We start from the raw sequence: 17,720 nt of genomic DNA on the forward strand, positions 1-17,720 counted from the left end.
ATAATTGATTTTAAGACATAATTGATGCAAATCCCTGAGATGCCTCATTATCTGTCAGATCTCTTATTGCCCCTTTTCCTTGTTATACAAGGTCCAGATTCTTACATAAAGGTGATAAAACCTTTACAGTCAGGGCTCCTAGACTGTGAACTGTGATCTACTTAGGGAGATCAGGGCAGCAAAATCTGTCTCATCTTTTAAAAACCCACTTCTTTTAGAATTGCTTTTCTGCGATTTTATTTGTGTTTTACAACATTTAAGTTAATTTTACTCTGTGTTTTTCACATGTTTTACTTTTGGCTTTTAGTTTATTTCATTCTCTTAAAGTTTGAAATGTTTACATTATATTTTGAAGCACTTTGTAACAGTGTTTTGAGAGATGCTATATATATATAAAGTTTATTTTTAATTATATATTTGATACAGTATTCATATCACCTTCAATGTCTTACTATGGCCATTACTTGTACTTCTACCTGCACAACATATCATGCCAACTGCACATTTACATCATCATACCCATATTCACCGTTTATTCTACATCCTATATTTATTCTATACAATACTGTTTATTCTGTATATTCCTCTGTGCATTCTGTTGCATTGTACTGCTTCATGCACCTCTGATTAGAAGCTAAACTGCTTAAGATGCACTACTACACTGCTGAGGTATCACTTTCACTATGAGACGTTATCTGTGTTGTGTATTAAATGACAGGCTTCATCACAAGCATTCCAGTTAGAATTCACTCTGTGGGACTTTTATTTTGAAATGTGTGTGTGTGTGGGGGGTCCTCTAAACATCTCTAAGACCTGAGTGACTGTATGAGAGAGAGAGACACACAGACAGAAAGATCGAGCGAGAGGGATATCGCCAAGTCATGTGTCTGTGTCTGTGTGTGTGTGTGTGTGTGTGTGTGTTTATCAACTTCACTAATTAGCTCAATCACAAACACCTGTGTGCCTGCAGGCTTTTCATGGAGATAAAACTATGAAAAACCTGTCAAACAAGTCCTCAACACACCCATAACCGCAGCTCCTGTTGCTCCGCTGTTAATACTGGAGAGGAAGGATGACTTGATGAACAGATCATGTGAGAATTGTGTCTGTAGTGGAAAAAATGTGGCTTCAGTGGCCATCTAGAAATGGGGTACCGTGTTCTGTAGAAGATGTTCTTGGAGTAAGATTTAACATTGCTCTCTATGGAGCAGAAATCTAGGTGTAGTTCTGGATTCAGACCTCAACCTGAACAGCCATATCAAGACAATTACATAATCAGCCTCCTATCACCTGAAGAATATATCAAGGAGTAGAGGACTTATGTCTCAACAGGATTTGGAAAAACTTGTCCGTGCATTCATCTTCAGTAGACTGCACGACTGTAACGGAGTGTTTACAGGTCTCTGTAAAAAGTAAATCAGAACGCTGCAGCTCGAGTCCTCACTACGACCAAGAAAGTGGATCACATCACTCCAGTTCTGAGGTCTTTGCACTGGCTTCCTGTACAACAAAGAATTGACTTTAAAATGCTGCTGTTGGTTTATAAAGCACTGAATGGTTTCGGGCCAAAATACATCTCGGATCTGTTGCTACCTTATGAACCATCCTGACCCCTGAGGTCTGAGGTTTCACTTTCAGTATGATATGTGAATATTTGTAATTGTTAGTGATATATAAATATAGCCTATCCTCAGGTAACAAAAACATGCCCCACATAGGTGTGTGCCGATACCACTTTTTGTTTTGTTTTGATATCGCTATATATTCTGCATTTAGTAGTTCAGGAGTAGTTCTTACAACTCGTGTTTCACTTCACGTACAAATGACTTCCAACGAGAGTGGAAAGGAGCAAAAGAAGAAAATGGAGTATAAAATACGAAAAACTGAGGCCAGTGACGTACCTGAAATATTACGACTGGTGAAGGTAGGCCGCAACGAATGAACATTTAAATGGTGTTATTCGATGGGAAGTACCGGTGAAGTGGTAACCCTCACTCGGGCTTCAGCTAATATATAATAATAATAATTTAATACATTTATAAATAATAATATAAAATAAATTATAATTATAAATTATAATTATAATTATAAATAAAATAAATAATAATCATATAAAATAAATAAATCATAATTTATCAATAAAAACTATAATAATATAATTGTATTTTAAGTCAGATGACGCCTCAACAATGAATATATATATATATATATATATATATATATATATATATATAAAGTGAATATTTTTATTTGTAACAGTGATATAATCTTTCCTCATGTTAACCTATATTTTATGTGGTACTTTCCCCCACATGTGCCGATACTGCAGAGACGACTGCTTTTTCTTTGGACTGATATCGATATATATTCTTCATTCATTGCTATTTGATATTATTTGTGTCTTTTGTTTGTGTTTATAATATGTACCTCAGCTGTGAGAGGTGGAAAATTCCACTTGTAGTAAAACTATGTAAGTACTGTAAACACAACTTAAAGTACGTGGAGTAGTCCTTTTAAACCTTCTGCTTTGATTACTTGAGTGCATGTTACTTATTTTCTGCTTACTTTTTCAAAACTCATGTCCAGTAAAGATACAAAACGTTTACTGTAAGTACATTAAACTTGAGGCACTTGTACTTTATACTTCTACATCTCAGGGACAAATATTGTACTTTTTACTCCACTAACTTGTTTTTGACAACATTAGTTACTTTGTAGATTCAGATTATTTATAAAAAATTGGTTATGTAATATTATAAGTTACCCAGCAGTTTTTAAAGTAATTAAAATAAGTATAAGTATGATACAATAATATAATATACAATATTCTGATCTGGGCCATTCTGCATAATGAGTACTTTGACTTTTGATACTTCCATTATATTTTGATACAAATACTTTTATACTTTTAAATGAGTAAGCTTTTAAATGTAGGACATTATCTAGTAAGTATTTCTACACTGTGGTATACTACTAATTAAAAAAGTACTTCTTCCCCTATCTGGAATATACAAATAAACAAGATAAATATAAAAACAAGGACATTAAATACAACAAAGTAGAACAGAGAAACTAAGCATAAACATTTAACTGCTATGTACAATATAAATATAAATATACAGATCATAATGAACAACAACAATGACAATGGATTTGGGATATTTGTGCAAACAGTGGTGCAGTTTGTCTACATGTTCATTAACTAGTAAGTATTTCTACACTGTGGTGTACTACTTTTTTAAAAGTATTTCTACACTGTGGTGTACTACCTTTTTCAAAAGTACTTCTTCCCCTCACTGCTCAAAGTAGGCTACAATGTACTTTTCCTCCTCTGCCATCAAAAACAACAAGATCTTATGACAGAGTGAAAGCACACGCGTCACGTGATCGTCGCTTGTGACCCGATTGGCTAAAAAAGAAAGAAAAGATGGCCGAAGGCTGTCGCTGATTCGTTAGAAATCTGAGAAGCAGGAAGGGGGGCACCAGCCAATCGCGTGCCAGCGCGAGCCCGGGTATAAAAGCAGCGTGGTACACAAAGACGACGGCAGTTTGAACTGGCAGCTACCCAGCCGAGGGTGTGATCTACTGGATGATTTGTCGAGACAAACGCGTCCGGACCAGAGGCTGACTGCGGGGAACAGGCCACTCTGAAGCGAATGAAGAAACAACTCATCTTTCACTTCACATACAGAGGACTTCTAACGAGAGGGAAGAAGAGCAAAAGAAGAAAATGGAGTTTAAATTACGAAAAGCTGAACCCAAAGACGTGTCTGATATATTACGACTGGTGAAGGTAGGCCGCAGCGACGATGTGGACGTTTAGATGGTTTTATTCGTTGGAAGTAGCGGTGAAGCGGTTGCCCCTCACTCGGGCGTCACCTAATATATAGGAACAATAATAAGAATTAAGTACATTTATAAATAATAAGAAGAATTAATCACTAAATAAAAACAATAATAATATAATAAATTATATATACTAGCTAACGTCAGATAATTTTTGGCATTTAAAAGTTAAATAAAAATATAAAATAAATAAATAGTATAATAATAATAATTTATAAACTAATTATAATAAATAAAATAAATAATAATAATATTTAAATAAATAAATAGTATAATAATAATTTATACATAATAATTATAATAGATAAAATAAATAATAAAATAAAATAAATAAATAGTATAATAATAATAATAATGTAGAAATAATAATATAATAAATATATAAATAATATGATGATGATGATGATGATGATGATGATGATGATGATGATGATAATTTATAAATAAAACAATAATAATATAACGTTAGCTAACTGTTGACTACATTGCTAGTTAGCCTGGACCTTCCCATGAACTGTATCTGAGGTCGGATGACTCCTCGGAACCGATGAGCCGTACCGTGTTGGTGAACTTGTGTGAGATTAGTTAGTGTCGGTGTCTTTGTTTACAGCAAGACGTCACATCCGGTGTGACTTCCGGTTCTCCTAATATGGTGCGTCTTACCTTGAGCTTATGTTCTTATCAAAGGTTATTACGGTCTGTAACTAACGAAGCTGACACGAGTAACACGCAAGCACACCGTGTTTTTAACCAGTCTTTAGAGTAACGCAGTATTTAAATGTGTTTTAAAATTAAGAAAAACACCAAACACGACGTCTTTAAATCATTGTTGTTGTCCAAAAACCAAATGTATTCAATTCACAAATGGTGACATTTGAGAAGCTGGAGGCAGTCAATCATTAATAATCTGCTACTTTTGTACTACAGTGTTTGCTGTTGAGTTTTACTGATATTAGGACATTACATTGTAAATAAATAACCTGCAAAGTGACAGGCCAAACTCTCTAGCTATGACTCATTTACACTGTCCCGGGTTAATACATAAATAGAACCGTATTATTTAAGCACCCATAACTGATGTATGTAAGCAGTCAATGAATGCTGTCTGAGCCAGCTGTTACAACGGCACACAGATGGAGAGAAGTACCGATTAATAGGGAAGTGAAACAAATAATAAAGTTGTTTATACAATAAGAATAGAAACTGTACAGGAGTAGTTAGAACCAAAGGCAGCGAGTCTAGTATGTAAACCATTAAGTCCACTTAAAGTGTAAATGATTCTGGTTCCAGTGGGGACTTTGCGCTGCGTTTTAATTTAGATAATGAATGTCGTCTGATTCTATTGTTCTCCGATGTTTTAAACTTAGAAATGCACGTTTGTTTGGGCGTTGGTTGAAAGTCTCTTCGGCTCTAAACGCGTTTGTACTCGTGTGCTTCGTGTTCCAGGAGCTTGCAAAGTTTGAAGAGATGGAGGACCAGGTGATCCTGACTGAAAAAGGTGAGCTCGTCTTTATCCGTCTACGCACATTAAGTGTTCTTCTTCTTGTGCTCCAACGTTTGATTTCCTTGCAGAACTCCTCGAGGATGGATTTGGTGACACCCCGTTTTACCATTGCTTTGTAGCTGAAATCCAAGGAGAGAACAGCAGTGACGGTAAGAGGAGCAAAACAAACTCTCAGGTATCTCCTAAAACGGGCTCGTCTGGTTCAGACCCGGTCACGCAATACAACGTAAACAACACGCTGTTTACCAGTTACAGCTGTCAGACACTAGTTCATGTTAAAGGGTTCCTGGTGTTGTTTTCTGAGTGAAACTTGAATTCCTTAAAGTCAGCTGATCGTTTGTTTACTTCTCAGCTCACAATGTTAAAGCGATCATTGCTAATGTCGATAAGTACGCTAGATTTAATAAAACCATCCACCTAAACAACTCTTAACGCTCCAATGAATTAGCTCCTCCCTCCAGAGACACGCCCCCTAAATGATCATCATGAACGTAAACTACAAACATGGCTGCTGTTAGAACTCACAGCAGCTGGAGGAAGACGAGCAACGAGTGTACGGACAGAATATGTGCAGGCAGGCAGGCCGTCTACTCATTTTAAATAATTCATATACTAATTATGACACTTTCACACACGTCTAATAGATCAAATGGATTTAAAAGAATACATGAAATTGTGCCGACGTAGTTGAACTGTGAACCCTGATGGAGGTAAAATACTCGTTCACTCAGTACAGACAAGCTATATTGTGTGTACAATACATAACCTATCACGTATAATAATAAACACTAATATATATATATATATATATATATATATATATATATATATATATATATATATATATATATATATATATATATATATATGTGTACACAGGATACTGAAGCGTTTGTCTGTGCAGATCTGAAGGTGGTTGGTTTCGTCATGTACTACTTCACTTATGACCCGTGGGTTGGCAAACAGCTCTACCTGGAGGATTTCTACGTGATGGAGGAGTACAGAGGTAAACAACAACACCAATAACCACAACACATCCTCGTCCTGCGTCGTCACTCAGCAGCTCTCTTTGTGTTCTCTCTCTGCAGGGATGGGCATCGGTTCGGAGCTCCTGCGTCACCTCAGTGATGTGAGTAAATATATAATAGAACCGTTATCGGTCTGATTCCACATCTGTTGAATTGATCCTGAAGACGTTAGCGTTCGTAGCATCGAGGGGAATAAATGTAATGTAAGGTGGGACATTTGGGAGAAAAACATCATGGAGCATTATTCAAATGGTTCAGTTTAAAAGCATGAAAAGAGGAAAATAAAGCAGTTATTCTAGTGATTTGAAGCACTTTGGAAGGTAAAAACCTGTCTGTTCAAAGAAAGCATGTAAATATATAATTAGTTCTAATACTAGGGAATTATTGTCTTTCAATTTGCTGTTGGTGCTCAGAAACACATTTAAGTGACGTAATAAGCAGATGAAAGCTGTGAAAGAAGCTTACAATCTGATCAAAGAACCAGTGAAGTGAGAACAAACCGCTGCGTCTAGTTTGACTTTACTTTAGAGGAGAAAACGTCTGTTTGTAGAGTTTGTGTTCTAAACAGAAAACTGTAAAACTAAAGATTGAAAGCTGTAGTTCTCTACAAGCCAATAACAATCTGAGTTTTATGGGAATTTATTAATATGAGAAAAGAAAAGAATCGACTAGTAAGAGTAAAAAACGAGAACTCGAAAAATGGGTCAGAATAAAACCTATACAAAAAATTATATATATATATATATATATATATATATATATATATATATATATATATATATATATATATATATATATATATATATATATATATATATATATATATATATATATATATATTTACAACTGTAAATAACAGTGTTAGAAACGTATAAAATAAATACAATAAACGTTAAAAAAAAGGTAAAAAATCTTATAAATTAGTGGAAAGTAAAACAAAAAACCATAAACTGTTACAAATAAGTTAAACTGTATACCATCATACAAAACTGCTCTTTAATCTCAGGTTTAAATATTCCACATGCATTAATGTCGCGGGTCTTTAATGCATAGTTTAAATGTCGGAGGACACTCTTCCCTCCACTCCAGTGGTCTGGATCGTCATGTTTTAAGATGTTTAAACGCTCGTCTCGCCTCCAGCTGGCCATGAAGACGCGCTGCACCGGCATGATGTTCGTGGTGGCGGAGAACAACGAGCCGTCGGTCCAGTACTACAAGCGGCGCGGCGCCGAGGACCTCTCTCAGGAGGAGGGCTGGAGGCTCTTCAGGTTCGACAAGGACAGCCTGGTCAAGCTGGGCACTCCGGCCGAGGAGTGAGGGAGGAACAGGACGAGGAGGAGACACCAGAGGCCGACCCGAGGCGGAGAGTCCGGCTGCTTTTTCTGACGAGTCATGATTATTGAGTCTGATGATGCCGCCGCGTCGGCATCTTAGCAGCCGGCTCAGACGGGTCGGTCGGCCTCTGAGTCTCTTCTTCTCCCGTCAGACGGGTTGATTCATAGTTCAGCTTTTTAAAAAGGGGAAATTGTGTCGCAGTGATACGTTTTTTTTAATGTTTGTAGTTCACAATCTTAGTTTGTCTGTCGCTAATCTCTCTGAATCATGTTTTATTTTAACCGGTTAATTCTTTGTTGATGTGCAGGAAGAGTTCATATGATTTGAAGTTTGCAATAAAACAATAACTTCTCACACACGTCATCGTGGTCTCATCCTCTCTGACCTAGGGTCCCTCAGGGGCCACCGTACGAACGATAAACCTCCTTTTCTATGTGATTACAACCTCTGGAGTCATTTCAAACATTCTTACACACAACATAAGACGCCAGATGTTGGTGCAGGACATTAGATATTTTAATTGTGCAGAAAGTGACTTGACTTCAAGGTTTTATTTCCTCAGTCAGACCTTCATGGTTCCGGTCTTTTTAAAGAGTTTGGATGCAGCAGGTCGAAGTGTTTCAATCAGCTGATGATCTTCAGTCTCTTTAAGTTCTTGATGGACACCAGATACCAGTTTTAAGATAATTTCCCCCAAAACGTTCAAACCGTCTGTTTCCTGAGGAAGAAAGATGACGTAACACCGAGCAGCTGAGCGAAATGACATATTTGCTACACTAAACATCTTCAGCCAGTCTTTATATGTGAGATATATTATATTATATATTGACTTGAAGCTTAACAGTACAACTTCATCATTTTGTTTGCAGAAGCTCGAACATAACTCATAAAATAAATAAACGTTTGTACTGAACGTCCTTTTCACATAAATAACCTCGAGATAATTTTTTTTTTTTGCTGCTTTGACATTTTGGACATTTGGTAAAAACAAGTTGATATGTTCAGAGCTTTTAAGAGGAACTGAGGAACGCTGAGTGTTTCTCTGGTTCCTCCTCTGAGGCTCAGTCTGACGTGAACACTTTGTTCCAGTTGGGAAACAGCTGATGTAGCTTCTTACAGCTAGTTAGACGTCTCACGACTTGTTTCAAACAGCAAAGAAGAGTTGTCTGCAAGAAACACATTACATCCACAAATAAACGAGGAGCAGAACAGAGGAAGTGAGATTAAACGAGAACCTTCAGCAGCACTCAGGTTCTGAACATCTCATTCTTCTTGAGTCAGTGCAGCAGGCTGGTTCTCCTCCACAGTTCACGTGATCACAGGTCACATGATCACCAGAGTGTGATCCACACATTGATGACGTATGTAGTTACTGAACTTATCAACAATGTTATTGAACCATTTATTTACCCATTAATTAATGAATGTATTTTTTCTCTCTGACATAACTGCACATTCATCCAATCACATTTATTCATATTAAATTATTAATTAATAAAAATCTTTCCCACATTGAAATCACAATGTCGGATTCTTACGTTTTCTGTTAATGTTAGTTTATTTTATTACACCATCACACTGACAAAACAAATAAATGAAGAAAATAATTGTATTACATCGCATTCAAATAAAACCTCATACATATACATTATATATGTGTATACACACACACAAAGTAATAGATAAAACACTCAGCTCGTTAATTAACACATTATTATTATTTGGCCCTTTTCTGTATAGTTGCAGTAATATTAGCAGCAAGCTGGGGAAATAAATACGTTGACAGAGAAAACACAAAGTGTGTGAAGAAATGATTATTTTATATAACATGTTCCTCATGTTCTGGAGTTTGATTCATACGCTTCATCTCGTCACTGGATCCCAGAATAAATGAGTTTAGACTTTATTCTGCAGTTAACCACATGAACTCATTTACATATATGCAAATAGCACAGACGCTGTTAGTTTGGCAGCACAGTTAAAGGTGCACTTTTCGGTTTCTTACACGTTACGTTTTATTCTAGTTCAGACCTGCGTTTGCTATTGAAGCTCTTTTCTATTCTATTAACTCTTTGACAGTTTTTAAATTGTCTCTTTTGAAAAGGCTTAAACTATTTACTCTCATATCTTTACAGTAAATATGAAGCAACAGCCAGTTAGCTTAGCTTAGCATAAAGAATGGAAAACAGCTAGCCTGACTTTGTCCAGAGGCTCGATGATTAACGTCTCCGGTTCCACAAGACGTAACGTGTTAACCTGTGACGGTGCTGCTCGGTGGATTTTATAACATTCAGACAGAGCCAGGCTAGCTGTTTCCCCCCGTTTACAGTCTTTGTGCTAAGCTAAGCTAAGCTAGCTCCAGCTTCATATTTACCATCCAGAGTGAGAGTTTATGTCGATCTTCTCATCCTCAGTAAAGAAATAAATAAGTGTATTTCACAAACATACTGAAGTGTCTCAGAAAATCCCTCTGCTGACTTTCTTTGAAACCTGTCGACAGGTTGTGAAGATATTCTGCTGAAGATCAATAAAGCTGAATAAAGATATTATATAATAGTAGAGATATGAACTGGGACTTTTTTTCTCTTAGTATCTGTTGAACCACCGCTCACGCTCCTTTAAAGCCGACGCTGATATTGTTTCTGCTGGTCATTGATTCACGGTTTGGTCCAGTCAATAAGGAACAACGGTGACATCATCATCCTGCTGCTGCTTTAAACAGTCCAACACACACGAGTAGATTCAGAGGAGGAGGAGTAAATGCTCACATTTGTGAAGCTGGAACCTTCAAAATGACTGAATTTATTAACAACGGTGATTAAATATCTGTATTCATGAGTTTAGTGAGTAGTCTGGAGTTGAGCAGCTTCAACGGACAGAAGAATGAGGAAGTGTTGCAGAAATCACTAATGTCTAGAGAGCAAACACTTCAGAAACTCAGTGAAGTGGAGACGTACAGGTGTGTGTGTGTGTGTGTGTGTGTGTGTGTGTGTGTGTGTGTGTGTGTGTGTGTGTCTTCTTGCGTCTCAGCTGTCGGTCGAGTCGTTGCTCTCTGTTCGCTCTTTCTTCTCCAAAATACAAAAGAAGAAAAGACACAAAAGTCAGAATATCCTTAAAAAGAAACCATTAAAGAGACAGTAGAGATGTTTAGAAGTGTGGTACTTCTACTTAGTCAGTGGAGTACTACAGTGTAGTACTAATGTTCTGCTGTTCTCCTAAAAGAATCTCTATCAGTTGAAGTGAACGCTGAATGTTTTCAGCTCTTTACTTGATGTCAGACAGACCTTTCTGATCAATGATCTACCACCAGACCATCCACACAAACAGCTGCATCCAGGTTAGGAACACCAGATCATAGACTGGGAACTCAAGAGATCCTGGCTTCCCAGTTCAACTTGAACGCAGCACAATACACCGACTATGAATAAGTACATCGAACATCACAACTCTCCCTTTAACGTGAACATATATGGTGCCGGAGAAGCTTTGGATACGTGTCTGAGACTCACCTTCTTTGTGCCAAACGGAGGCTCTTTCCACAGCGTCGCCAGGGTGTCACGGCCCTGCTGAGCCCGGCTGTACGTCACGTCACGACTCCCCTGGACACACGAGAAACAACGTTAACCACACACACACGAGAAACAACGTTAACCACACACACACGAGAAACAACGTTAACCACACACACACGAGAAACAACGTTAACCACACACACACGAGAAACAACGTTAACCCCACACACACGAGAAACAACGTTAACCACACACACACGAGAAACAACGTTAACCCCACACACACGAGAAACAACGTTAACCACACACACACGAGAAACAACGTTAACCCCACACACACGAGAAACAACGTTAACCACACACACACGAGAAACAACGTTAACCCCACACACACGAGAAACAACGTTAACCACACACACACGAGAAACAACGTTAACCACACACACACGAGAAACAACGTTAACCACACACACACACGAGAAACAACGTTAACCACACACACACGAGAAACAACGTTAACCACACACACACGAGAAACAACGTTAACCCCACACACACGAGAAACAACGTTAACCACACACACACACACACACACACACACACACACACACACACACACACACACACACACACACACACACACACACACACACACACACACACACACACACACACACACACACACACACACACACACACACACACAGCCTAAAGTTGTGATATTTCATAAAAACATTTTATTCTACATGTTATCATTTAAAATGTCTCCACTAATAAAGCGTTTACTTTCACCAGATTGTGTAAAGCTGAACGTTCTGACGGATCATGACCATCATCATCATGCTGAAATAATAATAAAATCAAACTACACCATCGGGGTTTTGTGCTTCAGACGTATGAATGACTTTGGCTTCATTACACTTCAAACAAGTCCTAACGAGAAGACGAGAGGCTCAACGTGAGCTTGTGTGTTCTCATCTCTGCATGTGTGATCACATCAGGGTGTGTCTCTCCTCTTTGTGTCTCTCTCTCTCTCTCTCTGGAAATACAGTAAATAAAACGAGCCGGTGGAAATCAGAAGCAGACTCACAGCCAGGACTTCCTGAGAGGAAGGCTCAACCCTCTTCCTCACAGGAAGTGAGTCTCTGATCAAACACACCGATACGACACAAGCTGACGCCCGAGACCCCAACTGGAACGTTTAAAGCTGCCCGATGATGATGATGATGATGATGATGATGATCGTCTGAGCCGGTGACATCTGTTTATGAAGCCGGGGGGGGGGGGGGGGGGGGGGTGTCACTGCTCCTGTTTTTCCTGAGTATGTTTCAGCGGCAGGAAGATTAAATAAAGAGGTGACGACACATTTAATCTTCTTTTTCTCCATCATGTTGGAGTTTTTGCTGACTCGTCAATGACCCTGTGGTGTAAATACCTACTTTACCCGGTTCACTTTGAGAGAGATATATATATATATATATCTCTCAAAGTGAACCAGTACAGTTGCACTAAAAGGTCAAACTGAAGTAAAGGGATTCTTGTATTATTAGTAATAGTTCACAGTGAAAGGTTTATGTAACTTTACTGTTGATCAAAACATCTAACAAATACTTTGAACTTAAAGGAACGTCTTTGCACACAAAGACAGATTTGTTGAATATTACTGCGCAGACAGAGGTTTGTAATGATCACTCAACGGACCTCAGTCTGAATGTGGTCACTCACCTTCAGCAGCGCCGCCGCCTGCTGAGGGTAGAACATGGAGGCCGTCAGCGCCATCAGTCCAACCGGAAACAGCAGCTGCTTCACTCTGGAGCCTGGAGGAGAAAGACGTCTTTAAAACAGCTGCTAACAATCAAAGAACTCACAATTAACGTTTGTTACTTTAAACTGAGGCTAAACTTAAAATGTGATAATTCAGTTCCGTATAGAAGGATGGACACCACTAAAGGAGGAACATGAGACGCATATAATATGTGGCTTATATGTAACAAATGTTTGGTTGTTATTTTAATTTGTTTTGATGTATTTTTATACATATATTCGTACTGAATTGTTTGAATATATAAGACCATGTAAGTATTGAACACACAGAGAGTGACATTAATGCTTCCATGTTCCACCGGAGGAAACTAAACTTAGTTAGTTAGCAGAGCGACAAATATTCAACCAGAGACGTTAAAGGTTGGAAGATGTTTTTGTCGTCTCCTGAGGAGGAAGTGATCTTGGATTAGACTCGTCGTCGGTTACCTTTGGCCACATAAAGTCCCAAGAAGCCAGAGAAGCCCACCACCGCGACACTGGGGTAGAGGTCAGAAGGGGGGTCCCTGAGGAACTGGTACACATCTGCAAAATAAAACACAGAGGGAGACTGAGAGAAGACGGCCGACAGGTTGTGACATATCTGTGCAGTCATGTGTCAGTTTCACACTTTGAAGAGTGTTTTCAGTTCCAGTTTGTTCTTGTTCTGCAGGTCCTGGGGTGTGGGTGTGTGTGTGTGTGTGTGTGTGTGTGTGTGTGTGTGTGTTACCTGTGACCGTGGTTATGGAGGTGTTGATTGTCGGCTCCACGGTCTTGTAAACTCGCTGAGGTCCAAAGATCAACAGCAGAGACAAACATCAGGTTCTCTTTCCTCTGATAACGTATGAAACTACTTCAGGTTAATAATCAGAAGTTTGATGCGTTGTGGAGGCTCAGCTTCAGCTAAGAGGACTCGTATACAGTAGAGACAGCAGCTCTCTGGGTTCTACTGTGTAGAGTTGTGTTTTTAATGGTGGTTGAAGTAGATGTACACACAGGTATGCAGGCTGTGTAGAAGTGTTACACCTGTAAAGTGACGTATGTATGTTTATACGCTCATCTTATGACCTGAAGATGGAACGTTTTCCTGAGGACTGAGTTAGTGACGAGGCTTTTAAATACATTGTTTATGTGCATAAACATGCATGTATGACTTCCAAATGAACTAATATTAGAGGAATAAATCCAGCTGTTAGTTGTTTGATGCTGTAAATAGTTTGTAAAACTGAGCTTCACTTATAATTATGCAGCATAACAAAAGCACACTGACGACTGTCAAAAGAAGATTCAACCTTTAGAACCCAGTGAACACACTCACGACTACAGTAAGTAGTGAGAAGTATCACTTCAGTCTGCTGAGGTTATCAAAACACCTCCAAACAGCAACAACAAATGGACATAATAAAAAAAATATATATATATATACACATACATTTATATTTTTAAACGGGACTAACCTCAACTTTCTCCACTGCAGCTTGGCCTGTTTGCTGCAATAAGAAGACATACAATTAAAGTTAATTCTCTGATTCTACACAAGAAAAAACAATTAGCACTGCTTAACAATGTCTCATATGAAAAGTCATGTTTTTGTTGCCTCAGCATCACAAAAACAAACCAAACTGCACTTTAATCCCCAGATAATAACAACACATGTGCTTCATGTCCACTTGTTGCTCAACATGTTGCTCGTGTGTCTTATTCTGGAAACTTAAAGTGATGAATGTCCATCAGCTGCTTCGCTGCTCAGCTCATGTGATTGTGTTTATTCTGCAGTCACAACGCTGATGTCAGCGATCAGGAATGAAGAGTGAAGAGTTGAACTGTGGAAGATCCAAGAGGAACGTGAGGACAGATTGTGGTTCTTCAGGAATATGACAACATTTCTACTAGATGAGAGCACAACTTAAAGTTACTGTGAGGAACTTTAACTTGTGTTGGTTCTGTTGGTCCCTGTGGACTAAAGTGGTAGTGTCTCTGAGCACCAGAGTCTCTTTAGAAAACCTCTCATGTTACTGCAGCAGGTCTGACAGTCTGCCCCTCTCAGTCCTGGTTCTGGTTCTCCCGTGCCTCCCTTCCCTCCAGCGGGTCCAGCAATACGTCCTGGGTCTCCAGCAGAGAGGAGAAGCTCTGCTCCTGGAGGAGGAGGAGGAGGAGGAGGAGGAGGAGGAGGAGGAGGAGGAGGAGGAGGAGGAGGAGGAGGAGGAGGAGGCGGAGACCCTGCTGCTGCCGGGAGCTGAGCTCTCCTCTTCCCTCTGGAACTCCAGATCTGGGTCTGTGCACGGTGGACCGGTCTCTGCTGGAGGATCTGGGTCTGTCCATGGTGGACCGGTCTCTGCTGGAGTCTCAGCTGAAGGAGGTTTTGGTGAACCTGCATGATTTCATCTGGTTTCACCAGAATCAGACCCGGTGGCTCCGATGACGAGCATCAAGAATAACTCTATAGAAACAGACCATCTTCTCTCTGATGGTCTCTTTACTGATGGAGGTCTGATCAGGACTACACTGAGACTGGTTCAGGACCAGTTTAACTTGTACTCAAAGCCACTGAGGACCAACAGAATCAGAAGGACGATTGTACATAAACGTTTTCAGCAGCTCACAGAACTGATGATGTTTCTTTAAGGTTGAGAATTCATATTTCAGTGGAGAGATCTGATCTGGTAGAGTTTTGTAATACACAGACTGAGCATCTCCAGCTTCTATATTTAACATGCAGGTGACAGGAACTCTGAAGAATTGGTCCCAGCAGAGATCAAACAGTTGTTTTGCTATTTTTCAACCTCTTTGCTGACCCTCTGGAGACAGGAAGTGTTAGAACCCACCTGGCACCGGGTCGTGTACGGTTCTGTTAACCTCCTCAACGATGCGACGCTGTGCTCCAGCGGCCCGGCCTCTGGCTCCACATGCTGAGGCTCCACTTCAGGGCTGGTGTACAGCGATGGCAGCTTAGAACAAACAACAACTCATGTTAAAGAATGAGTCCAACGCACCAAGACCTCCCACTCCATGCTGTGGAGTTTTAACAATATATTTGACATAAACTTGGAGGTTTTGGCTTTAATTCACTTAAAACGCCCCAAAGTCAAGACTGTAAAAGGAGGTGTTTGTTAATAACAAACAAATGCTCAGCAGGCATCGACTGATCGATCGTAGTTTGTAGTCTGGTATTGATTTAAGGTTTTATAAAGCCAGGCGAGGACAATGACATCTCTCTCCTTTTTAAAACACGAGAGCAACAACAGTGAAAACAAGCAGCGATGAACTGGAAGAGAGAGTCGCTTCTACACAACAGAGGATCAACTACAGTGTACAGACAATAACTAAGACTTTAGTGGAGTTTTCACAAAGATTGTTACAGCCGACAGAGGATGAATCATTCAATAATATCCATAAAACACACTACTGTAATTCCTCTCTTAGTAAATACATGTTATATGTACTTATACTACATGCAGTACCTGTACTTTAAGTACAGAGTGATAACATACTTTTACTGCAGTACTTGTACTGGAGTATTGGTTTGACCTGACCCTCCCCCGCCCCCCGTCAGGTATTGATGAACCCACCTCGTCGATGCTCAGAGCAGCCTGAGAGCTCTTCTTCTTCGCGTCACTGGCCGCCAGCACTGAGCCGCCCAGCAGCAGGCCCGTCACAGGCGGAGCTGCGACACACAGCGACACCTGGCGGCACAACGGCAGAACACACACGATAAAGCTAACTAATAAAGCGGTAAATGAGCCTGTAATGTCAGTTAAAACACTTTAGTTAATAACGTAGACACCAATGGGGTTTAAACATCATGTGTATTTTAAACGTACGTTTAAAATAAAGAGGAAAAAGGAGCTTGTTTAACTGACCCTGTTAGCTACAGCAGCTATCAACATGCTAACATTGGCTAATGACTTAATTTAGCAACGTTTTACTCGGTTTCTTTTTGTATAATTTCAGTGTGTAACACCATAGAGATACGCTCCACTAGATGCCAGCTAAACAATAGGAAACAAATAATATTTAAAGTGATAATAAAGGTAACAAACGTTAAAAATGAGTTACCAGTTTCATATATGACATTCTCGTCCAGGAGGAGACTTTCGCTTTACTACGGAAAGCCGGAGGAGTAGCAAACTTAAGAGCGCATGCGCATCTTTTGATAAAAAAACAAACAAACATGAACGCTGGAATTATTCTAATACCTTTAATAATACATAATAAACACATTTTCGAAATAAATAAATGTAACATTTTATTAGTTGTTGTTTTGTACGTTTTGCATGGTCAAGCTCTTGTTTATTAAGCCTGGAAAATGTATTCAGATCCTTTTTATTTAAGTAGAAGCAATAATACCAGAGTAGAAATACTCTGTTACAAGCAAAAATATACTTAAGAGTACCACAAGTAGAAGGTAGAAGAATATTATAATAGAACATTATTTGGTTATTATTATTGATGCATTAATTCATCACTTTAATGTTGCAGCTGGTAAAGGCGGAGCTACTTTAAAACATTTACATATTGCTGGGTAGCTAAACATGTAATACAAATGTATATTATGATTCATACTTTGTATTATAATGAAGTTACTAGTAACTAGATAAATGCAGGTGAGTTTACCTTTAAATTGTGGTAGAGTATAAGTATAAAGTAGCAGAAAATATAAATACACACTACTCCTTTTAAATAGTTAATAATAAT

The 17,720-nt window shown here is 38.9% G+C and overlaps 2 protein-coding genes across 4 annotated transcripts; one reads left to right on the forward strand and one right to left on the reverse strand.

Annotated features, from left to right (window-relative positions):
• The first annotated feature begins 1,767 nt into the window (after nt 1–1,767).
• Nucleotides 1,768–8,076, forward strand: LOC306711991 (diamine acetyltransferase 1-like). 2 transcript variants are annotated; one of them, XM_079181083.1, is made up of 6 exons: nt 1,768–1,924; nt 5,293–5,344; nt 5,419–5,499; nt 6,255–6,356; nt 6,439–6,479; nt 7,519–8,076. In XM_079181083.1, exons 1-6 carry the CDS (start codon nt 1,823–1,825, stop codon nt 7,693–7,695), a joined length of 555 nt encoding a protein of 184 aa, XP_079037209.1. In that variant the 5' UTR covers nt 1,768–1,822; the 3' UTR covers nt 7,696–8,076. The 2 variants fall into 2 exon arrangements, with proteins under 2 accessions (XP_079037209.1, XP_079037210.1); XM_079181084.1 differs by lacking the exon at nt 1,768–1,924 and adding an exon at nt 3,526–3,793.
• Nucleotides 8,077–8,921: 845 nt separating this feature from the next.
• On the reverse strand, nt 8,922–17,118 carry apoob (apolipoprotein O, b). Of its 2 annotated transcripts, none has more exons than XM_079181619.1 (9): nt 17,082–17,118; nt 16,595–16,708; nt 15,851–15,973; nt 14,483–14,515; nt 13,756–13,810; nt 13,476–13,571; nt 12,951–13,042; nt 11,223–11,312; nt 8,922–10,778 (listed from the first exon to the last, which is right to left on the reverse strand). In XM_079181619.1, exons 1-9 carry the CDS (start codon nt 17,097–17,099, stop codon nt 10,740–10,742), a joined length of 660 nt encoding a protein of 219 aa, XP_079037745.1. In that variant the 5' UTR covers nt 17,100–17,118; the 3' UTR covers nt 8,922–10,739. The 2 variants fall into 2 exon arrangements, with proteins under 2 accessions (XP_079037745.1, XP_079037744.1); XM_079181618.1 differs by having other exon boundaries at nt 8,922–10,781.
• Between the last annotated feature and the right edge of the window lie 602 nt (nt 17,119–17,720).

This window comes from Pholis gunnellus (assembly GCF_910591455.1).
Source record: "Pholis gunnellus genome assembly, chromosome: 20".
Taxonomy (NCBI): Eukaryota; Metazoa; Chordata; class Actinopteri; order Perciformes; family Pholidae; genus Pholis; species Pholis gunnellus.

Bases quoted from the DNA above. Each gene is read 5' to 3' on its own strand.
- apoob (XM_079181618.1), bottom strand. The intron at 13,572-13,755 runs GTAACACACACA...TTTATTTTGCAG, and splicing joins CTCCATAACCACGGTCACAG to ATGTGTACCAGTTCCTCAGG. The intron at 13,043-13,475 runs GTAACCGACGAC...TTTCTCCTCCAG, and splicing joins GGGACTTTATGTGGCCAAAG to GCTCCAGAGTGAAGCAGCTG.
- LOC306711991 (XM_079181083.1), top strand. From the start codon at position 1,823: ATGACTTCCAACGAGAGTGGAAAGGAGCAAAAGAAGAAAATGGAGTAT. The intron at 6,357-6,438 runs GTAAACAACAAC...CTCTCTCTGCAG, and splicing joins CGTGATGGAGGAGTACAGAG to GGATGGGCATCGGTTCGGAG. The intron at 6,480-7,518 runs GTGAGTAAATAT...TCTCGCCTCCAG, and splicing joins TCCTGCGTCACCTCAGTGAT to CTGGCCATGAAGACGCGCTG.